The sequence below is a fragment of the Poecilia reticulata genome, chromosome 1, assembly GCF_904066995.2.
Source record: "Poecilia reticulata chromosome 1, P_reticulata-male-v2, whole genome shotgun sequence".
Classification (NCBI taxonomy): domain Eukaryota; kingdom Metazoa; phylum Chordata; class Actinopteri; order Cyprinodontiformes; family Poeciliidae; genus Poecilia; species Poecilia reticulata.
The window spans coordinates 30508507-30529691 of NC_088830.1; the positions used below are offsets into that span (position 1 = coordinate 30508507).

General features: G+C 39.7%; 1 protein-coding gene across 2 annotated transcripts in view; it reads right to left on the minus strand.

The window, feature by feature from the left end:
- The window catches only part of hhip (hedgehog interacting protein), a 40065-nt gene extending 22492 nt beyond the window's left edge, over window positions 1–17573 (minus strand). Inside the window, exons 1-5 of one of the 2 annotated variants that reach the window (XM_008420114.3) lie at window positions 16814–17573; window positions 12496–12688; window positions 8167–8311; window positions 7142–7343; window positions 356–507 (exon numbers count right to left, since the gene is read on the minus strand). In XM_008420114.3, coding sequence (XP_008418336.1) covers window positions 356–507; window positions 7142–7343; window positions 8167–8311; window positions 12496–12688; window positions 16814–17083 — 962 coding nt within the window. In that variant the 5' untranslated portion in view covers window positions 17084–17573. Of the gene's footprint in view, window positions 1–355; window positions 508–7141; window positions 7344–8166; window positions 8312–12495; window positions 12689–16441; window positions 16787–16813 lie in introns of those variants that run through there. The other variant, XM_008420124.2, reaches the window with a different exon arrangement.
- Between the last annotated feature and the right edge of the window lie 3612 nt (window positions 17574–21185).

Genomic DNA, 21185 nt, shown 5'->3' on the forward strand with positions numbered 1-21185 from the left:
TGAAAATGGCCTCAAAACAACAATGCCATTGTTTAATACAATAATTTCTGGGACAAAATGTGTTAATATGATATACCTACTAACAAAACCCTGAGATTAGATTATGCACAGGAAGAGAAATATTTCCTTATTCAGCAAATACTTAGCTTTTATGAAGATAAAACAGAATTTTCCTTCCACTTCACAAATTTGTACTATATTGTGTTGATCTATCAGATACATTAAAATGTTACTTTAACCTTTAAATGCTAAGAAGTTGACACGATCACTCTCAATGTTTTGAAACAACAAATATTTTCAGTAAAAAACAAATATTTCAAAAGGGGAATATATGTATTAGAAACTTCTCCATTACCTTGAAACGGTGTATTCAACCACACGGAGAATGTGGTCGTGCGGTCCGATGGCCCAGCGCTCTTGGTTGGTGGTGTAGGAGACGTAGAGCTTGCCATTCTTCTTGTAATTGGGGTGGAATGCCAGGCTTAGCAGGCCCCTTTCATCACCACTCTGCAGTCAGATGAGAAACACAAAAGATCCAGGAGTTAATTATGTCCCTGCTTGGCTTCTGCTCCATGGTGCGGGGCTGGAATCACCCCCCTCAGTCATATTCATCATCACTAACATGCCAGCTCCACACACCCCGCACCCTCCTTTCTCCCCCCCACTCCCCCCCTTTATTTTTTTCAAACTTGTCTAATCCTCTTTTATATTCGTCCATCACATTCCCCTTTCACTGCTCTGCTTATTATCTCATTCTCTTTTCCTACACAGCGTTGTTCCGCTTCGCACCTTCGCCAGGCCCCTTGAATATACCATTACAGGCCATTATAAAACATTTGACTCTGGGCAGAGCTGCACTGCCGAGCCTTTCCTACAGCCTGGTTATGCGACGCTCGGTCCCTCCCGGTGGCCTCCATTGTGCAGTGATTTGTGTGTGTAATCTTTGGGGGATATTTGTGAATACTACGCTGAGTGGCTGGAAGAATTTATTAGCTCACTCACAGTTCATAGAGAACACAAAGAGCAGAGTGCTTCAGTCCGTGCTTTTTGCTCCCCAATCCTCCTCTGTTTCCTGATTCGCTCAAAAATCCATAGAAAATTAAAGGCGGGGATGTGAGGGGGGGAGAGTTAAAGAAGGGGAGGGATGAAAAAAAAAGGAAACCTAAACAAGCAGAGAGCTGCCAACTCCCACTGTCTTGGCAACATGTTTAGAAAACATCTAAATTGCTTGTGTAATATGTAAACCTTTGTCTCACCCTGGAGGCAGTTACATCGGTTGTCACTACCCTGGTGGTCTGCCCATCATAGTTAGCCGTAATAATCAGCTATAGCGTTTCATTCCCCGGGCAAAGTGAACCGGGTCAGCCTCTTTCTGCTATATGCTCCCTGTTTTTCTGTCCACAAAAGAATCAACAGAATACGAAGCTGAGGTGTGATGAATGTTTATACGTTGTGACCATATAAGGATGTTGCTCAAAATTGCTTGACTTGTGAGTTTTTTTTGTGGACTCAAAGGCGTACAGTTATCTATTTTTGCTGTTGTGAATAAATGAAAAGAAATATGTTTGGGTGTGGCTTGGAAAGGTCTAGCTTGTCACAAACCCATGAGAGCACACAACAGTGAAACAGCCCAAATGTCCACTGTTACAAACGAGAAGGTACTCTAAGTTCCAGTAATCAACAAGAGAGACTAAAGTTATAATTTAGATGATGTTTTCACAGCCTCATTTTAGAGAGAAATATTGAGCAAGTTGCTGAAACCCTTGACGCTGCAGAAGTCATAGATCCTCCGCCAAAAAATATGAATAATGGCAATAAATGTCAGATTCCTGAAGTGCTTTATGGATGTGGATGCACTATAATATTCCGATGGCTGTTAGTCAAAGCAGAGATGGTTCTGCTTGCCAGATATTGTGAATATTGGAAGAAAAAGTGCAAACTTCACCTAAAGGTTAGATCCATATGATGGAAATGGATATGCAGTGACCCACATTCCCAAAATAAACTTGTGACAGGGAATGAAGCAAAGAGGCATAGATCATGAGCCAAACGGGGGACCACCGGGACACACAGAGGTTTATTGGGCTGAAATATTACCTCCCCTGCTAATGACTGACTCGTTCAGCAGCAGAGGAACAGCAGAACTGGCACCAGAGCCATAAGAAACAAACACTGCATACGAAAGCAGTCTGAGGAGATAGCTTGATTAAAAGAAGACAAAGTACCACCCCGAGATTTCTTAGAACTAAGCACAAACTGCTGCCAAACCTGCAGTAGATCAGATTCTGTTCAGATATTTGAAAAGCCGTACTGCGCCTAACAAGATCAGTGCAAAGAGTGTAAAAACACCTCAAACTGACAGTTGGAGAATGAACTTACTGCCAAGTATCACAGAACAAATAAAGAACCACTGCAACGCCTGCACCTAGTTGTAGTTTTACATGAGATGTGTCTTTTGTATTTCCTGTGGCAGTGTGTTACGACCCCCGCAGGACCCTGTGGTTAGATTAGGCATTTATCTTTCCTATGCAACACTGATTACTGATATGGGACACCTGAGGACGTGGTAAGGCCTTCGGTTATTTAAACCCTGACTGCCTCTGCCCTCCTCCACCGGTATGCTGCTGCTGCTGCTGCTGGTGCCTTTTACTTTATGGATTATTTTGACTGCATATTACAACACTGAGTTCATTTTATTTTATTTTCACTGATTTCACACTTCATATTAGGAAGTTTGATTTTTTTTTTTTTTTTTGCCTCAGCTTGGGTTAGAAAAAATAATTATATTTCAGAATTTAAACAGTGGGTTTTTTTTTGTGACCTTTAAGTCAGGTCATAACAACTGAGAGCTCATCGAATTGTGTAATTGGAGGCTTGTTGCTCTTCTAGTAAGGTAACAATTGGGGCTTGTGGCCTTATATTGTTTTGTGAAGATTATGGCTCTTTTGTTGGCACTGGACAAAAGTATTTATTCATGCTGACAAGACGCTGCAGACCAGCTGAACTTTGTTGGTTATAGGAAAACCTGTGCAGCTTGGTTGCTAGTCTTTGCTAAACGTTTTTCATCCATGTGTTTTTGATTGTTGTAGTCATTAAGTATAAGTACCATACTTAATGAATTTAAGTCATTAAGTATGGCTCTTTAGTAGTAGCAGGCACACTTCCGCTAATGTGCTAATAGCGGAGCTACTTTGTCTTTTAGTGTCTTAGCTAACTTTGAAAACGTCTAGCTTTCCCTAAATTACATTTTCTGGATAAATTCAAAACTGCTTATTATTTACTTGGCTGTCTTATACATATTAAGTTGAATAAAGTTTGATGTCTGTGTTGAAGTTTTGGTTATCGGCTGAGAACAAGACATGGACTTAAATACCATTAAACTGGTGCTTGAGGGTTGTAGTCTTTCAATTCCATTTAGCATACTGTTATTCAGTATTAATAAGCTGAACTAAAACACCAGGAACTTTAATAAAGAATCAAATAACTACATGTCAGTAATGACTGAATGCAGTCGCTGACTTGTCTCCTTTTCAGAGCTCCTGTATATGAATGTATGACATTCACAGTTTGTGTGTAGAAACAAATATGATGACTTTCATTTTTGTGTATTGATGACCGATTTGTTTATTTACGTTTCTGTACAAAGAGACGACTGGTGTGGTTTGCCACAACACTAACAGTCGTAAACAGGAGTTCTGAAACCTGGCCACTGACAGATATATTAATGCAATTTCATAAACAAAAATAAACCTGTTTGGTTTCCCACTCATAATCTGCTCATTTTGACTAGAAAAGGTCTAGCCGACAGACAGTCGCTCTCATATACAACATCTGGTCGGCTGCACCTCCCTGGTGGAGGTGTGCTGAGGTGTGCCTGTGTTTATTTGTACTGTAGAATGAAACCACTGTGAAGCAATTGGTAAATAAAGTTTTATAGCTCTGATTTACTGTTGTGTTCAGCATCTGGAACTGTCTTACGTCTTCAGCTCAAATGTTGCTGATCCGTCTATCTTTCACTGTGTGTGTGTGTGTGTCTTTTTCATTAGGTCAGGATACAAGAGCCAAGAAAATAATGTTGAAGTTGCAAACAGCCAGCAAGTACTACTGCTTATTCTGCCTTTAAAAACAAATTGCGCTGGTGAGCGCTGCATTACAGAAAGCCTTGATGTCGACGGAAGACAGAAATAATAGAAATAAAAACACCATATTTCTAGTCGAATTGTTCTAATTAAATGGAACCGCAAAAAGACTTGAACGATTTACGTCCGCAAACAGAATGCAGACGTCACACAGCAGCTTACTGTTTACAGAGGTAAACAAGATGAAGGAAGCTAATAAAAGGAAAGCACAACTAATAGCGATAGCCTTTTATGGGCCATTGACTGCAAATTCTGTAGAGAAGTCTGTTTGGATGCGTAGTCGGTAAAAGGAGAAGTGTGGATGTGATGTGTTGAGCTTCACCGACACAGTCACTTCAGAATTATAAGTTTCTACCATTTATGTCCAGATTTCTCACATCTGGCTTCTTCTGATGCAGAATTATGACCCATGTCTCACCTCAATGACTTAAAAGTTGGATAAAATGCGGCATGATCGTTTTTGGCTCCAGACGCTTTGAAAACTATCAGATTATCCAATTTACTACCACATATGGAAGTGGCACGAATCAGATTTTTGGGGGGTAAAAAGATAAAATTGGGGCATTCAGAATATCATAAAAAAGTCAGATATGGATCGCATTTGCCTCCTCAGTATGTAGCCAAAGTGGTTCATTCCTATTCACTTTTCTCTGCAAAATCCTACATTTCTCCAGACAAAGCTTTAGGGATTTACACTGGTCACTCTTTTCCATGTTTTCTGCATAAGTCTATTTTTCTAAACTGCAACAGGTCTGAAACTCACAGGTTTACGGACCCCAGACTATGGCTTAATTCAAACCCCACTCTTCACTATAATATCTGCTTAACCCCAAAGCCTGTGTGATGTAAATGTCGTCATCTTTACCACAATCAGAGGACATATCGTGCAGGCATCTAAAAGGGGTGTGGCTTGTAGCATTCAACAGAAGACGTGTTGGGGATTTCCCTGGTGTTAGGTTAAACTCTGTGATTAGGCCCTCATGCAGGTTGTTTTAATGCAGACATTGATGCGTCATATTCAACATGTAATTATCTGGAATAGATTCTGTTGGTCAGAGTATTTCTCAGATGTGATAACGCTGGAGGAAGCGTCGGGGCAAAGGATGGAATGATTGGGCCTTCGTCCTAAGAGAACACCCACAGCGAAGGTGGAAGCCTATATAGGCCCAGCATGCTATTGTTTCTGTGCAGTTTGTCTTAATTGGCACTGGGGGATCCATGAAGTATGGGAGAGGGGGGACAAGCAGCAGGAAACACAGAACATTACAATCAAAGCATGTGCATGCGGCTGAAGATAACCTGCTATCTGCCCCGTCCCCTGAGTGTCTGCGTTCCTCTCTCTGTATAAAAGCAGCTCCATCCTGTTGATGCTCCCAGTAAACACCTCAACCCTCTCTGGATCACTCCATCACTTGTTGCCGGGGTCTTCTTCCGGCAGCCAACATCACAGAATAGGACTCCTGGGGTCGGCAGAGGATTGAGCCACATCTAATTGTCATAATAAGTCACTTTATCCACAGCCAGTTTGGATTGAATGATGATAAGAGAGCTGAGAAGTGCAGGAAGTTCATCCCGCAGGGGGCAGTTTCATTTTCAAATGCTGTGCTACGTTTGACTCCTTATAAACAAAGTGTCTTGTCAGTGGAAGAGCAAGGGGCGTGCAAGCTGGATAAACTTCCTGTCTGGGAGTGTGCCCCTGAAAACATCCCTGCTATTCCATCTCCTTGTGCAATCTGAAGTATTTCTGGACATTTTTCAAATTCAAAATCTGATTACGCAAATATTATTGATGGAAAATATGTTTCAAGAATGTAATCCTGAGGCCTGAAGTTTCTTTGAAGCTGAGACACTGACAATAAATTATTTTGAAAAGATAGTTTTTGGAACATATGTTTAGTATCAAAATGAGACAACAAACTTTTCAAATGTTATTTCAGATGCAAAAAACAGAGACAATAATGGATAGTTAGTATAAGTTACGGTACACTTGTTCACTTGCCCTCTGAAACCCCATTATCATCTCACGGTCCTCTCTCCAACTCTGCAGGGTTATGGCTTAATACATTTCTGCAAGGACATGCTCTTCTGGAAACATTTTGAAAGAAAATATTTATCCATGCAATTTATGGCCAGTTTGGGATATTTTAATTTCCACTAACATGTTATTCAGTAACTGCCCTAAAAATAATCTCATTTTCTTTTTCAAATATGTAACCACTAAGTCGGGGAAATTGAAAGGCCTGACTTCTACCCCTGTCTCAGCATGAAGTCAGGAGTAGAAGTCAAGTTTCCTAACCCGTGTAGCCGGTGCGTCTCCGGTACCAGGAGCAGCAGCACTTCCACCAACAGAATCAATTCCAACTCTAGGGAGCTAAATGAAAATACAGATGCATTCTGGACAAACACCCAGCAACAACAGTGCAACACAGTCCTACCAACATAAGCAACCTTTCAAATTAAAAGCCCAAACTCTGCTCTTTCCAATGATATAAGCATCACTGTTCTATGGGCAAAACTCACTGAACCAACAGCTGGAGAAGACAAAAAATTAGGCTTATTTCATGAAGTCTGACCTTTACTGTTTTATGGCCATAATCTGCATTAGAGTTGAATTGAAATTACTTTATTTTGGTAAAGTGCTTTTAAATGACGTGCTTTGAAATGCTGCTACATAAATAAACTAATACCTCTAAACAAACTTGCATGCTTCACTGTTTTTACATGAATTTTGGTACAGCAAATGGTCAGATCTTGTAGTTTACCAGATGCTTTGGTTCGCATTTGCACGTTTGTAATGTGACAAAACGTGAAAATGTTCATGAATACTTTCCCAAGATACTGAAGGTACTGAACATCAATCATGAATATAAACTCCTTATTTTTCTGGTATGAAGTCCATATTAATCCTTTGTAACTTACAAGTCCTTTACACAATCTATGAAAACATGTCTAAGACCCTGCAGTTTGGCAGAAAAATCTCACAAAAGCAGACACTTTCCTACCTTCAGTCCGCTCTGCACCAGCTTGTGGAGATCCAAGAAGGGCTCCTTGATAACTTCGAGGTTATGGTTGAGTATCCTGACAATTCCCTCTCTCTCCACAACAAAAAGCCGCTGAGAGCCATCGCCACAGTGCACCACAGCCACCGGCTGCCTCAGACCACTCAACACCTCCTGAGGACAGTAGCAGTTGTGTTTGTGTTTCCTGGGAAACATGGAAAAGGCAAAAGGTCAAGGAATGATGTGTCCCTCAATAATCCAATTATAGCGGCATAAGAAGCTGAGGTGACTTTTAGGTTGCAGTATTTAAAATCAGGAACAGCACACAGAGGATCAGCTTCACTTTTTGTTGTATATACTCTAGATTGAAAGAATTAATAAGGTGAGTTGAATTGTCAGTTTTCCAAAAGTCCCAAAAGTTTGACCACTACAGCTGCATTTATTTGTATAATGTGTGTCTAATAACTGGTAGCTATTACCATCATAATGATCACTCTCTGGTTCCTGGAAAGTATCAGTCCTACAAGATCATCGCATCTGCCCACCACAAAACTCAGAAATATTGAGATTAATCTAAAAGATTTTCCAGAAAAAAATTTGAAAATTATTGTAGATCAAAAAGTCAAACATTTTCTGGAAAAAAAATATTTCAGATAATCTCACAATCTTTTGTGTGGAAATTTTCTGAGCTCAACAAATTGAAAATTGTAAACTTTTGAAACTCTGAAAACTTCCTAAAGTCAAATATGTTTTACTTTAATTTTTTTCTGAAAAATTTCTGAGAATAATCTTGGTTGGATTAAAATTGGATTTTTATATCTCGCAAACATATCAACTGATATTGACCACATGTATATTGCGATGTATGTTGTTATTGATTTATTGTTCAGTCCTACTTAAATCATAGTTGAAACATGTTGAACTTTGAACTCGTACCAGTGAAACCTGAGCGTCTAGAGCAGATCATCTTACTAACAGTAACTCAAGCACCACATAAAACAGAAAAAGGTGAAAGTCAGAGTACAAACCTGCTGATATCTTCTATTTTCTCATCTTCCAAGTAGTTGGAATCTTGCCCAAGCTGTTGCCTTCGTTGATAATCAGGAAAACACAAGCCGGCACCTCTCCTCCCATAGTACTGACAGAACTCATCCACATCAGCTTGGAACAGCTCTAGCAAACACAGCACATACAAGGCGACACTTACTGCTGATGCTGAACAATTAAAACAGCTTTTTACACAAGTTTCAGGCAACTGAGTTATGTTTATGGATGTCTTGCTTTGTGCACAAATAACAACTAACAAAAGTTGCATAGGGACAGAGTAGGAGGAAAGTTTCCTCAAAAGGATTTGTGGAAAGGAATCTAGTTGAATCAATTCTGGTTCGAAGAGGCTGTAAAGAGCGAGTGAACAGAAACTGAGAAAAGGATAGCAGTTTAACTTTGAGCAGAGCAGAAACACTCAATTCCCAACTGAGACATCCATGCATGTTATTTTTAATTCTTCACATCATATCCTTGTGCAGTTGCCTAAATTTTTTTTTTTTTAAATGAATCTAATCTTGTTGTCTAGACAGTTTCTAACTGAAAAATCTCTTCATTCATGTCTTTACATATATAGTAGGAAAGTCCATAGCTAATCCCAAGTACCTCAGTGCAGATCAAAGCAATATCACAGAAAAAACTCAAAGAAAAACTAATTTTGTAACCCGTTATTGTGATTTTTAGCAGCAACAACCTTGAATGCAGTCATTTTTTAAAATTACAGCTGAATTACATGCTCACTCCTTACAAAACCAGACTTTAGATCATGAACATTATGTTGTTTATCTAACTAATCAGGGTTCCCTGATAAATAAGTGTTTTGCCCTCTTTAAAATGTTGCTGACAGTGAAAGAAGGGATATCCCCAACTGTCAGGGAGAAGAAGTGTAAAGTTCAGCTGAAACAGACGTCATAAGAAACAAAAATCTTTCTGTAAATGTTGTCTGCACACATTAACAGGAACTGAATGTTTTACAAACCGAATTATCAACAATTCATTCAACCCTAATACTTCAGCTTCAAATTCAAACGTTGTTGTTGATGCTTGAAGCTGCATGTGTCAAGTTAAATATATCTTTGCGCAAACAATAAAACTAAGAAGGCGCTGATAAATCAGATTTGATTTCCTTAATTTTGGGAGATTGTGATCGGCGAAAGCGACTTTATCTAACTCAGGAAAGATGTGAAAATCTGCCACTGACTTCTTTTGCTCTCCTGTGAAAGATATCTGACTGACATACCCGGCCACCAGGTCACAACTGCAGGTGTGCAGTTAACAATCGCTTTGGGAATCAGTATCGGCAAATTCCTAATCTTAACAAATCTGAATTGCCACCACAAATGAGGAGTTTTGGTTCCCAATTGAATTGAGTCTATCAGACTATCAGATGTGAAAATGTCAGTGACTGACACAGAGTGTTGGAAGCATCATAATGGCAGGAAATAGAAAAGTGATTTTATTGCAAATGATTTTGCATATTCTTTGAATACCCCACATAAACAAATACAAGAAGATGCAGCAACTTGGTTTAACTTTGATAAAGCTTTCGCTGTTTTGCGTTACTGAGCAGCACTGGAGAACAGCATGTGAACTCAAACAATCAGCCTGTTCAATGTGGCTTGTCATTCAGAGTAAACAAGATGTTCCCATGGTGAGATATGCTCAACACCTAATTTGTGAAACAAAGACGGGATGTTCCAAAATGATGGCAGAAGGTGACCAGTAGTTATCGCTCCGCGACACCTCCAGCCAGCCCCGTCACAACACCATTCTCGTAAGAAAGCAAAATGTGCAGCGGGTCTCTGAGGCACTTTGAGACCTAACAACAATCTTGACAATATTGTTTCCTCTTGTTAATCCCGTGGAGGACAGAAGAGAGCAAATACACCAGCAATAAAAACACAAACAGGACTCTCCCAGTCCCTCCTTTCATCTCCTTCTCCTGCCACACACCGCAACGACTGACCGCATCAAATACTGGAGGTGATAGGATATCCCCTCAAACATCTAAACATAACATGAAGATCAAACACACACAGAGCTCTGGTTATACCACCCACACGCTTGTTTCTGTAGTTATCTTAACCGTGCTGGTTGGGGACCTTGGGTCCAGGATGAGGGAATGAGTGAAGGAAGATATGAGAGGAGTATAGAAAAGGTGGGGGCAGAAGTAAGACTCGAGGCAGGTCACATCTTTAGGGGGGCCGAGTACGTTGCCTAATCAAGAGACAGCAGCAAGTTTTAAGGAAGCAGGATGATAGGTGAAGAATGCTTCAAAGGCTTCTAGTTCGACTTAAAACCGTTGTGCTTAAAAAGATCCAGTCAAAGCAACATTGGTTTGAACATCACAACTGTAGGAAATTCCTACTTTGCTTGTTGTCTGTTGGTAAATCTAAAAAAAAAAAAGATTTTAAAATACCAGCATTTTGAACAAAAAAAGGAGAGTTTGAGCTAAGAAAAGGTGTAGGACAAAGAGAAACAGAGAGACAGTGTCCGTATTCCTGGCTCCCCGGCTCTAAAGTTATACTTCCATCTGGTTATCTTCCAAGCCAACCTGGGTGGCCCACCCAAAGCACTTGACATCTTGATGCACTTCAGCAGTTTTACATACACACAAGCTTTGTAGAAAAATAAATGTGTCATTCGTCACCACATATGCTGATCTGTGGTGGGCTGAGCGGGGCGAGCGAGAAGGAGCATAGAAGCAAAAAAACAAAACAAAAAAGAAAAGAAAAGAAAAAGGAAGAGAGCATTTCTGTCTTCAGCTTTTTTGATGAGACTCTTGGAGCCCATATGTCTGTCGGTATTCAAGCAAGAAATCTGTAACTTAGAACAAGTGCTCTTCTTCCACAGCCTTCTTGTTTTCTGTGAAGTCGCTGTCACCACTCTCGGCTGTAGCTTTGGTGTTCCACTTTATATACAAGCACCATGTTTGATGCAACCAGATATCTATTTGGATGAATTATACGTTTGACTTACAGCTTACCATGTTGTCGACATGTGTGTTTGAAACTGTTCTGCCTTCTCAAGTCCCTGCAGATCTAATCAGTTTGAGGAGACTCACAGCCTAAAGTGTTTGATCATATTTGGCATGTTCTCTGAAATCACAGCGAACTATGATCTTACTTCTCTTCAAAAGAAAGTCTTCTGAAGAGCAGGTGCTTTCAGGCATAAAAACAATTCCTATGTGACAAACCACATGCGATGCATCAAAGAGTTTTGATGCCATCTCCATCGCTTCAGCTATGTTTAGAATCCTGTGCGGTTGAAACTTCAGAGAAAACAGCAACGGAGGAGCTGAGATGTAGCTTTTTAAGTGACAGTTTGTACCTGAAACAAAGCACACAGGAGATGTCTACACCACAAAATAGGGTTCACATGCTTTCTCAAAACATTTCCCCAGGAGAAACACAGGCCAGGTCCTGGTATCAAGGTGTGCCAAGGTTTAAAAGAGTTCTGGTTTTAAAACAGCTTACATTTTATGTCATACTGCTGCTATGCTGCTGGTGGTTCCTTATCTAACTCTGAAGTGTTGCTATGTCAGTATTTCAGTGTTTACAAAAAGTGATACTTGGTATACAAAAGTTTCACAACAACTGACCTAAAGAGAAGTAACTATATTTTATAAATGAAGTTTTTTTTTTTTTTTTTTTTAACAAAACCTATTAACATTAAGTTGTGCAATTGTACTGCTAAATAGTACACAACAGTTATTTTCAATGACCTATATTGATATGTATCAATGTTCCATGTGAACATTAATGTTTTAGGGATCTGCAAGCATAAATAATTTAAGTTCATTGCAATAACAATAACTCAGAATCTCTCCACAGTAACAGTAATAGAGAAGATTTACCATTATATGGAGTATGAATGTCTGTGCTCTGGATGAAATGAGCTCTATCAGACTGATTGAATGCTTGGTCTGCATAATGAAATTCTAGTGAATAATTTTGATCAAACTTTTATCGATTCATCCTCGCCTCGTAAGTACAGCGAGAAGCAAACCAGCGAACACGTTTTAGGACAGACTCGGCTATGAATGGAGGTGAGGTCAGATGAGGTAAGAGCTGGATAAATAAATATTCCCTGACCAGACTACTGACGCACCACTTTCTGCATAAACCCGGGGCTTTGCAAGGTCCACATGTGCGAGCAGAGTCTCGGTTACAAACAAGACCTGTTGTGAATTTTTACTCAACACAACAGGCAGGGCCCCAAAAAATGTGAATGTGTTTGTGTGGTTATCGCTAGGTGACCACACAGGCACACATTAAAGCTGCATTCATTGCCTTTATTATGGGTTTCATTACCTGGTATGTGCCCCCTGCAGGTGTAATAGAACTCCCGGCAGAAGTCCTGGCAGAGCCGCGGCAGGTCCGGCTCTCTGTGTGGCATCCGATCCATGTCTAAGGAGTGGAACAACACCTGGGCATTGGGGGAGCAGCGTGCACACTTGATCTCCTCCAGGAGATGTCCACATTCTGTGTTGTTGGTGGAGAAAATCTGGAGACCACACACAAAGAGAGCCAGCACCTTCTTAAAGGGGTTGAGAATCAACTTATAAACTTTTAACTCGTACTAAGATGTAGTTAAGAATCAGTGAGTTGTGTAAATAAAAATCATCAAATCTGAGAAACCTGCATTAAAGGTTGGATTTTTAATTTTTATGGAATCCTAACAACCTGCACCTGGTGTCTATTGGTTAAGGAAGTGATCTCTGACCCCATTGTCAGTCAAAATATGGAAACTTCTACCTGACAAAATGTAATGGAAAAAAAACTCTTTAAAAATAGGTCTTTGCAAAGTTCTGCAAATATAATTTTAAGGCTTAAAACACAAAGATTTTTAACATTTAATTTCAAATCTAATAATATTTTCTATTCAGACCAAATAATCTCATCCCCTGCCTGCTCACTGAAGTTTGCAGACAGTTAAAAAGTAATTACAATCTTCACGTCTGACAGTATTCAGAACAACAAAAACAAAATAAAGACTCTAAGTTACAGTCATTACGCAGAACTACACAAGGAGTTAATCCAAAAGAAATTAGCAGGATTATTTACATAACAAATTAGCTATAATAAAACACAATGTAATCTGTTTTAGGTCAAAAGCTCCGCTGTTGGGGCAGCCAAGCATGCTGGTGGTGTTTTGCTCTGTGTGAGGTCCATGTGTAAACACCAATTTCAAGATAGGCAGGCACATCATTCCCACTCTGGTATCAACAAATTAGCAGTCTGTCGAAGTCAATTAAAGCAGGGGACCCATGGCTAACATATGGACACCTTGCACTCGGGTTGCAGAACAAGTCCGCAACTCTGTAAAAGACTTTCTGCTTTTAAGTTGCATGGAGTTAGGTTAGTGCAACAGGTGGTGGAGCCCTTGACAAAAACCTGATGTTTCAGTACAAAAATACGCCGCCATAAAGGACAAAAAAACAAAAAGGTATTTCTGGAACAGACAGTGTGATGGTCAAAAACAGAACAGCACAAAATGTTATTATTCCATTTCAGCTCACAAACGCCAACCTGGATCACACTTTATATATAATAGATCCAAAGTCAATTTTCTTTTACTCTGAAAACGAGCTGATATGTTCCTCTGTCACGGCGCTCTCTGCTCTCATGCCTTCCAGTGTTGCGGGCATGCCTGCTCCCTTGCTCTAAAGTGCCCATTGATTCTGTGTGCCATGGCCTGGCACAAGGTCCACAGAGAGAAGCATTTGTGTGCTCTCAGCCATGCCCCGTGTCCATATGTTGCTGGGATGGACTCCAATGTTGCCATCATCCAAACCAGAACAAGTGGGCCCTTTGTTTGTTGTGTTTTTGCTGAATCTCCGGGGGCATAATTCTCAAAATGAGGAAGAAAATAACAGGCGGGCTAAAAATGGCCAAAACCTAAACACACAGGTTGTCAGAGTCCATTACAATATATTTTAAAGAGATGCCTACATAGTTGCAAGATTTGTGTAGGAGAACAGCCATAACAAGACTGTCACTATGCTCCTGTACGATCAGAACTGAATAGAGTAATTTCAATCAAAATATAGTAATATTACGTCATAATAAGGATCAAAATATCCCTCAAACAAATTGGGACTTACTTATTATTTGTATACTTTTGAAAGAATTGGTCCTTTTAAAAGACATCCAGAACAACTTTCAACATCTTTCAGTTTTAGATGATGTCCCACTTTAAACTATGATAAGAATTGATGAGACTAATCTTGCATATGAAAACACCATCATCAACATCTAACTGAAGTCTGTTTTGCAAATTTCTAGTCTAGTCACCGTCAACAGAACTTTCTTGATCTTTCTTCAAGAGTTTAAAGCAATAAAGGAAATAGTTTCTGTGTAGCACTGACAGACTTGGGCTGAGAAAGAGTCATCCCCAAAACCCTTATCTAAATATTGACAATTTGCACTAAGTGACAACTTTTTGGGTACTTGGTAGAAGAAAGCCATGCTCGGAGAACGGGGAGTTGCAATGGGGAGTTGCAATCGTCACAAATGTGAAGATGCACCTGCTTCCTTCACCTGCTTTCTGCTCACCGATATAAGCAAAAGGATGCTTCTGGTTTTTGTAAAGGAAAACTGCTTTCATGCTCACTACCATGAAAATTGCATGTTTTGTTTTTAGTCTGCGGCTGGTACTCAACAAGCCCACAACCCAGAGCCAATCTGCAACACACTTTCAGCCTGGCTTATGCATAATGCTGGAACTTCCTGCTTTTACTCCAAAAAGAAGAAGAAAAAAAAACTAACAGAGCACAAATATAGGCCTGGGTGGGCCACCAGTTCCAATGTTTTAAAAGGTTATGTTCTAAAAATCACGTAAAATTTCACAGCATACTGTTCCAAAGGTTTTAAGTACTTTAAATTATATGCTAAGGAAGTGTCACAAAAGAGTGAGTCAGTCACCAGACAAAAAAAAACTGTGGTGGGCTTTTCTCTCACTTACAACTAACAAAAATTCAGCTGTTTTGAAATATTTTCTGTTGCGCAAAGTATAGAGAGGCAATAAGTGGAAACTAAAGGAGCGACACCTTTAGTTTCCGCTTAATGGAAACTAGCTAGGAGTAACCTCCACCCAAACAGACAGCCTGCCTACTTAGAAAATTGAGAATATATTGTTCTCAATTTGCCCTTCAAAAACGACATAGCACTATTTGGTTAAGTATATGTCTCAAACAGACAATGAATGACATGATAATAAAGAAGTCAAGTTATAGTGGAAGCATAGAAATAAAAAATCGATTCAGGTATGTATTTTTGCTTTTTTTCCCCTGTGTGTGTGTGTTTAAATGCTATCTTGTTGGTGTAATATCTGTACTCAAGGTTATCAAATCATCTGATCCTCATACTGGGCAGGCATCTTTAATATGACTTCCGCTTCTCTAAAAACATTTTTTTTTTAAAGGAAAACTTGTCTTTGGGGTTTCAAAATGCTCGTCCACAGTCAACCATAAGAGATGGGGGAGCAAAGGCTGCACTAAAGCTTAAACAAAACACTTGCCCTCAGGGAATAGGTGTAAGTTTGCTGGCAGGGGGAGACACTGGAGAATACACACCCCCTCAAAGGCATTAACACCCGGACAAGGCTGATTACTGGGAGGGGGAGAGAAGAGAGTGATGTTTTCCAGCTTCTCCTATTAGTGAAACCAACAAGCACAATGGTGTTGTTGTTATTCTTTTGCTATAATCAGAAAAGGCTCCGTGTGTGGGCAGTGTAGTAGGGGAGGAGGAGAAGTCGAGTTCGTCCTATTCAGTCCCCACCTCCGCCACCCCCTCCAACCCCCACCACCCCAACCACCACCTCTTATTTGCATGACTTGAGCAAATTAAATGATGCAATATGTGCTTTTTTGTATCGCACAAAGTGAGATACCACCCAGCCACTGAATTATACGAGGGGCACTTTTACATGAGAATGGCCCGATGAGAATCCAAAGGAGTCGCCCGTTTGGCGCATACAGTTGCGTTTTGTGCACGTCCCAAGAGCGATTCAGACTCTCCTGTAGGGGTTTTTAATTCGCGTTTTAACGGTCAAAGCTGACGTGAGCCAAAGGCTGCGGCTGGAGTGACGATTTTCTCTCTTTTTTACGTTCGAAATGAAAAGAACGTCAACTACCCAAACTTATCTTAAAACACTTCAAAACAACCGAGAACATGCGACATAAGTGACAAGTCTATGAGCTCCTGGTTATTAAAAGACTAAAAAAATTAAAAAAAAACACACAAAACAAACTCCTACCTTTTTTCACGAGCAAGCGGGTTCGACAGCTTAGCTAGCAAGCGCTCCGTCTGGACGGTTAGCTCACTGTGAAGCGAGATGTAACGTGAATCGGGGCGATTGATTGCCATGGTAACGCAGAAGCGAATTGGACACACATAAACGTTACACCAGCATGTTCAAAACGCACAATAAACACGACGGTTGTTCTTTTGCTTTCAAAAAGGAGAATAAGCACTAAATATGTACACGTTTTGTTATAAGCGAAGAGGACAAACTATTTTAGTAACATTCCCGTCACATTCCCTACATTAATAATAGAAACGACAGTGATTGTAGGCGTTTGAGTGTGTTTCCCCAGTAAAAATCATACTAACGTCTTCTTCTACCTACCCGGGCATCCCCGCGGTGCAGGATCTGATAGGTGGCTCTCCTGGTGGGACAACAGGACACACGGGGGTACAACCTGTGGCAAACTTCTCCGCTGCTGCTGCCGTCAAGCAGCACTTTTCGCTCCCTTTTCTTCAGACGCTTGGGCAAGCTTCCGTCGTAGCATCTTCTCCTCCTGGGGCTCAACTCTCCTCTCTCACCGAACTTTGCGTCCCCACATTCCCACACGTTCACCGCGATGGCCAGGACGAGCACGAATTGCAAGTGCTTCATTGTTTCAAAAACATATACAAACAAAATAAAGAAGAAAAAGGGGACTTCTCTTTTTTCAAAAATGCAAATGTGCCCCTGCAGCACAGTTTGTATATCTAGTTGTATTATCCAAACACCAGAAGCTGCTAAAAAAAAAAGGTATTTTATACTATTATTCCTAGATGAAACTGTCTTTAATTTAATTATCACAATGAGGAAAGTTGTTTAAAAATAAATTAACAAACTCCTTCCTCAGAATAAACGGTTTAACTTGACATTTAGAAACCAAATAAAAAAAGAGACCAATAAAATTTATCCTCAAGAACACACACACACACAAACAAAATCCCCAACAGAAAAGAGCCTGATGTTCCTTTAAAAGGGTAAATTCCTGCAGGGAACGGCTCGCCAGCTTGTGCACGCACGGCACAAAACAACATGAGAAAATAAAAGTTGTCTCTAAGTCCTCTCAGAGCGCTCACATGTTTTCTCGTGCTGTTTCCTCCTTCTTTTTAACCAGCGCGCGAGAAGCGGAGCGAGCGCTGTGACGTATGGCTGCGCGGGGGCGCGCGTGGCAAGCACGCTCGCGCGCGCCCACGTCGAGGTGGAAACGTTTTACCTGGCAGAGCGTAGACGGAGGCTGGAGATGAGTGCTGCTCCTGCAATGCCCCGTATACCGCGGTCTGAGTAAACTTGTAATGCAAATGAGAAAGCAAACAAACAAAATCGGGTTTTGTTTGTTTGTTTAGATCGCACGTGTGTCCTTTGACGTCACAGCGTTGATTGCATTGCAGAAATGGTTTTTCCAGTCTCCCAAAAGCACACTGAAGGACAACAGCTACGGTTTTCCATGACAGTGAAAAAAGGCTGATTCTGAGCCACATGTGGCAGGTACATTTCTGAGATCCAGGACAGAATTTTGTTCAAAACCGTTCTGAACTACCTAATAAAATAGTTCAGGATTACATAACTACGAAATGAGAGTTATATATTATCATAGGAGACTATAAGACTCATAAATTACAGCATCATAACTGACAATGAGTCACATCTTACTTTCAACCATTCACAAAATTATAGAAGAAAATTTTAATCTATTGAGATTTTTTAATAGTTGACAAGAGGCCAAGATGGAGTTCTTTACAATAAAGCTTCCATCCATCCATCCATCCATCCATCCATCCATCCATCCATCCATCCATCCATCCATCCATCCATCCATCCATCCATCCATCCATCCATCCATCCATCCATCCATCCATCCATCCATCCATCCATCCATCCATCCATCCATCCATCGCTTGCCCTAACAAAGACAATAAACCATTTTATGCTCTTCAAATCTGGAACAAACTCCTAGAGGACTGCAAAGATGCTGAAATACAGTTCTTTGGAAATCTTTCTTTTTTTCTGCCTGTATTTTGATATTTTGCCATTTTTTCTATCCTTGTTACTTCCACATTTGGACATTTGTTCCATTTTTTGAGTTGTTTGACTATTGGGCAAAGGAAACGTCAAGTCTGGTATATCACATTTCATCAGTATGGCAATTCAAATGACCTTTCACCACAAAATATAAAACAGTAATCATTTATAAAACAAGCAACAAACATAACATTATGCCAAATGCCATCACCAAAATCATTAAGTAGATGTACGTCAGATATATTAATCAATGTTCCGGTTCTTATGCATCGAACCTTTTTAAAGGATCTCAGTGTTGCGGCTGTTTTGCAGCTTTCTGGAAGTTTGTTCCAGACCCAGTCACAGATTACTCAACACCCTTCATTTTGTTGTCTTGCCTCACATTTTGAAAGGCATCTTAATTTGTCCAGTTTCACGATAACAAATGTGGAGCAATTCCTTTCAGAAAACTCACTTGATAGCATGATAACAATCTAAAAAAAGAGGTGGGGGGATGTCCAACTGTGGCAGTTACCGGAGAAACAACAGCCCCTGCTTTTTTCACAACAGAACCTGAAATCATTAACTTTAACAGCACCTGTTCTTACTTGGGGGTCTGTGGCACTCAGCAGATTCCCGGCTTAGCTTATCTACAGGAATCTGGAGCGGGTGGAATCCAAGAGTGGTTGGTTTGATTGTGGGCTATTATGGAAATGACTTTGTGTGCTATGAAGCTGTGACCGACCTCTCACGTTCACACACACATTCGTAGAGTCTCTATCTTATCCAAATGGAGACATTTCCGGACCAAATGCAGCAAAAGTGCTTCTGTCCTTTCACGTCCGTAAAGGAGGGAGGGAATCAAATCAAATGAAGAGAGCAATCTGCCACCAACAGCAGTGTCACCGCAAACGAGAGCTACAAGAACAGAGGAGAAGTGCATTGTTGAACAGCGTGAAAACATGTGGGATGCAGCTGTGGAGCCGAGCGGAGTGCATCTGCGAAGGGCAGATAGATGAAGAGAAGCACAGTTTGACAGACCGCGCTTCTGAGCTGACAGACCAAGAGTAGCTCTCTAAACATACATAAACAGAAATCCATTCAACATTTCCATCTTTTTAATTCCTGGCAGAAACGATAGACTTTAGCAGCGAACACAGGGCTGGACGGATCAAGCTAAATATCGATACTATCAATACTAGCGTGATAAGATCGATACTTTGTTTACAGCTTCTCTTCCATATGTCCATAAATCACTTGAATTTCCTCACAGAGTTCATACTAGCGCATACGCAGGAATTAAAATGCCAAATATCAAGAGTTTACATTTCAATTTGAGCAAAGGATTTTATACCTTTGTAATGTTTGCAGTTAAAACATTTGCTTTTTTCTATCACAATCTGTTTAATTCTCCCATAAGAAAAGTTTTACTATTATCTACTCAGGCAGTTGAAATGAATCTTACAGGAACTTAAAAATATACACTTATGCAAATATATACACCTCAAACCTGAAATGTGAATATGGCTGGATGTTAAATATTATTCCTGTTTAGGTTACATGCAGATTGCAATTACAGACTCACTAGTCCTAACAAACAGTTGTTTGCAGTAGAAGGTAATAAGGGAATTGTGTTATTTCTACATTGCTTTCTAGTATACGTAGTTAATAAAAACACTTGTCATAACACTGACAATCGTCAATAATCAACTAATTGAAGTCAAATAGCTAAATTATTCAATAATAATGACATTATATATGTAGCGGTATTGACAGTACTGACCCTGTACTAACTTAGTTTCTGATTAATAACAAAATTGCACATCTTTTTCAGAAGTACATTTTTTCCAGCCTACATTTCAGGAGCATTAAAAATACAAGAGAGTACATGAGGCTAAAACCTGATCAACTTTCACTGCTGCTTCCGCTGTTTCAATCTGAAATCATTAAATATTGTAGGATTACTGGGTGATAGATTTACCAGGATGTTAGTATCAACGTCAACATCTTTGATGATCTCAAATCATTTATATCCACAGTTGAGCATAACTAGTTATATTTATGCTGTTAATTTTACATGAGTAATCTTTTGGGGGAAAGTACTTATAGGAGTTTTTCTCTATTAAGCTGTACTTTTTACTTTTACTCAAGTACTTTTTTAAATTAAGTGTTGCTACTCTTACTTGAGTAAAATTTCTACCCACTTTGAGTACCTTCACTGAATGAAGAACAAGCTTGTTTTAATGAAAAAAAAACTACCAGACACAGACGAAGCAGTTTTATAAGATTAATATTGAAAAAATGAATTATTTTCATTTTGATTTTACCAAACTTTTCACATATCTTTATATTTTGGTCTATCTGACTATGTAATTTTAAAATTTTAAGTGACTGATGTTTTCATCAGTTACTCTGTACAAGTACTTACTTTCTAAGACACTGGAAAGAGTATTTTACTCTTAAGAGTAAAACATGTTTTTACTCTTACTTGAACAATTTCTTGCACTTCTACTTTTTACTTTTACTTGACTAAAAATAAGTTAAAGTAGTGCTACTCTTACTTGTGCACCTTTTATTTGTATTCTACCCACCTCTGTTTATATCCACACAAAAAAGGACCAAAATGTAGCAAATAGTGACACATGCATACATGTAGTACCTAATATATTTAAATATTCATCATAGTTTATTGAAAATATAACTGAATAATGACAGCAGC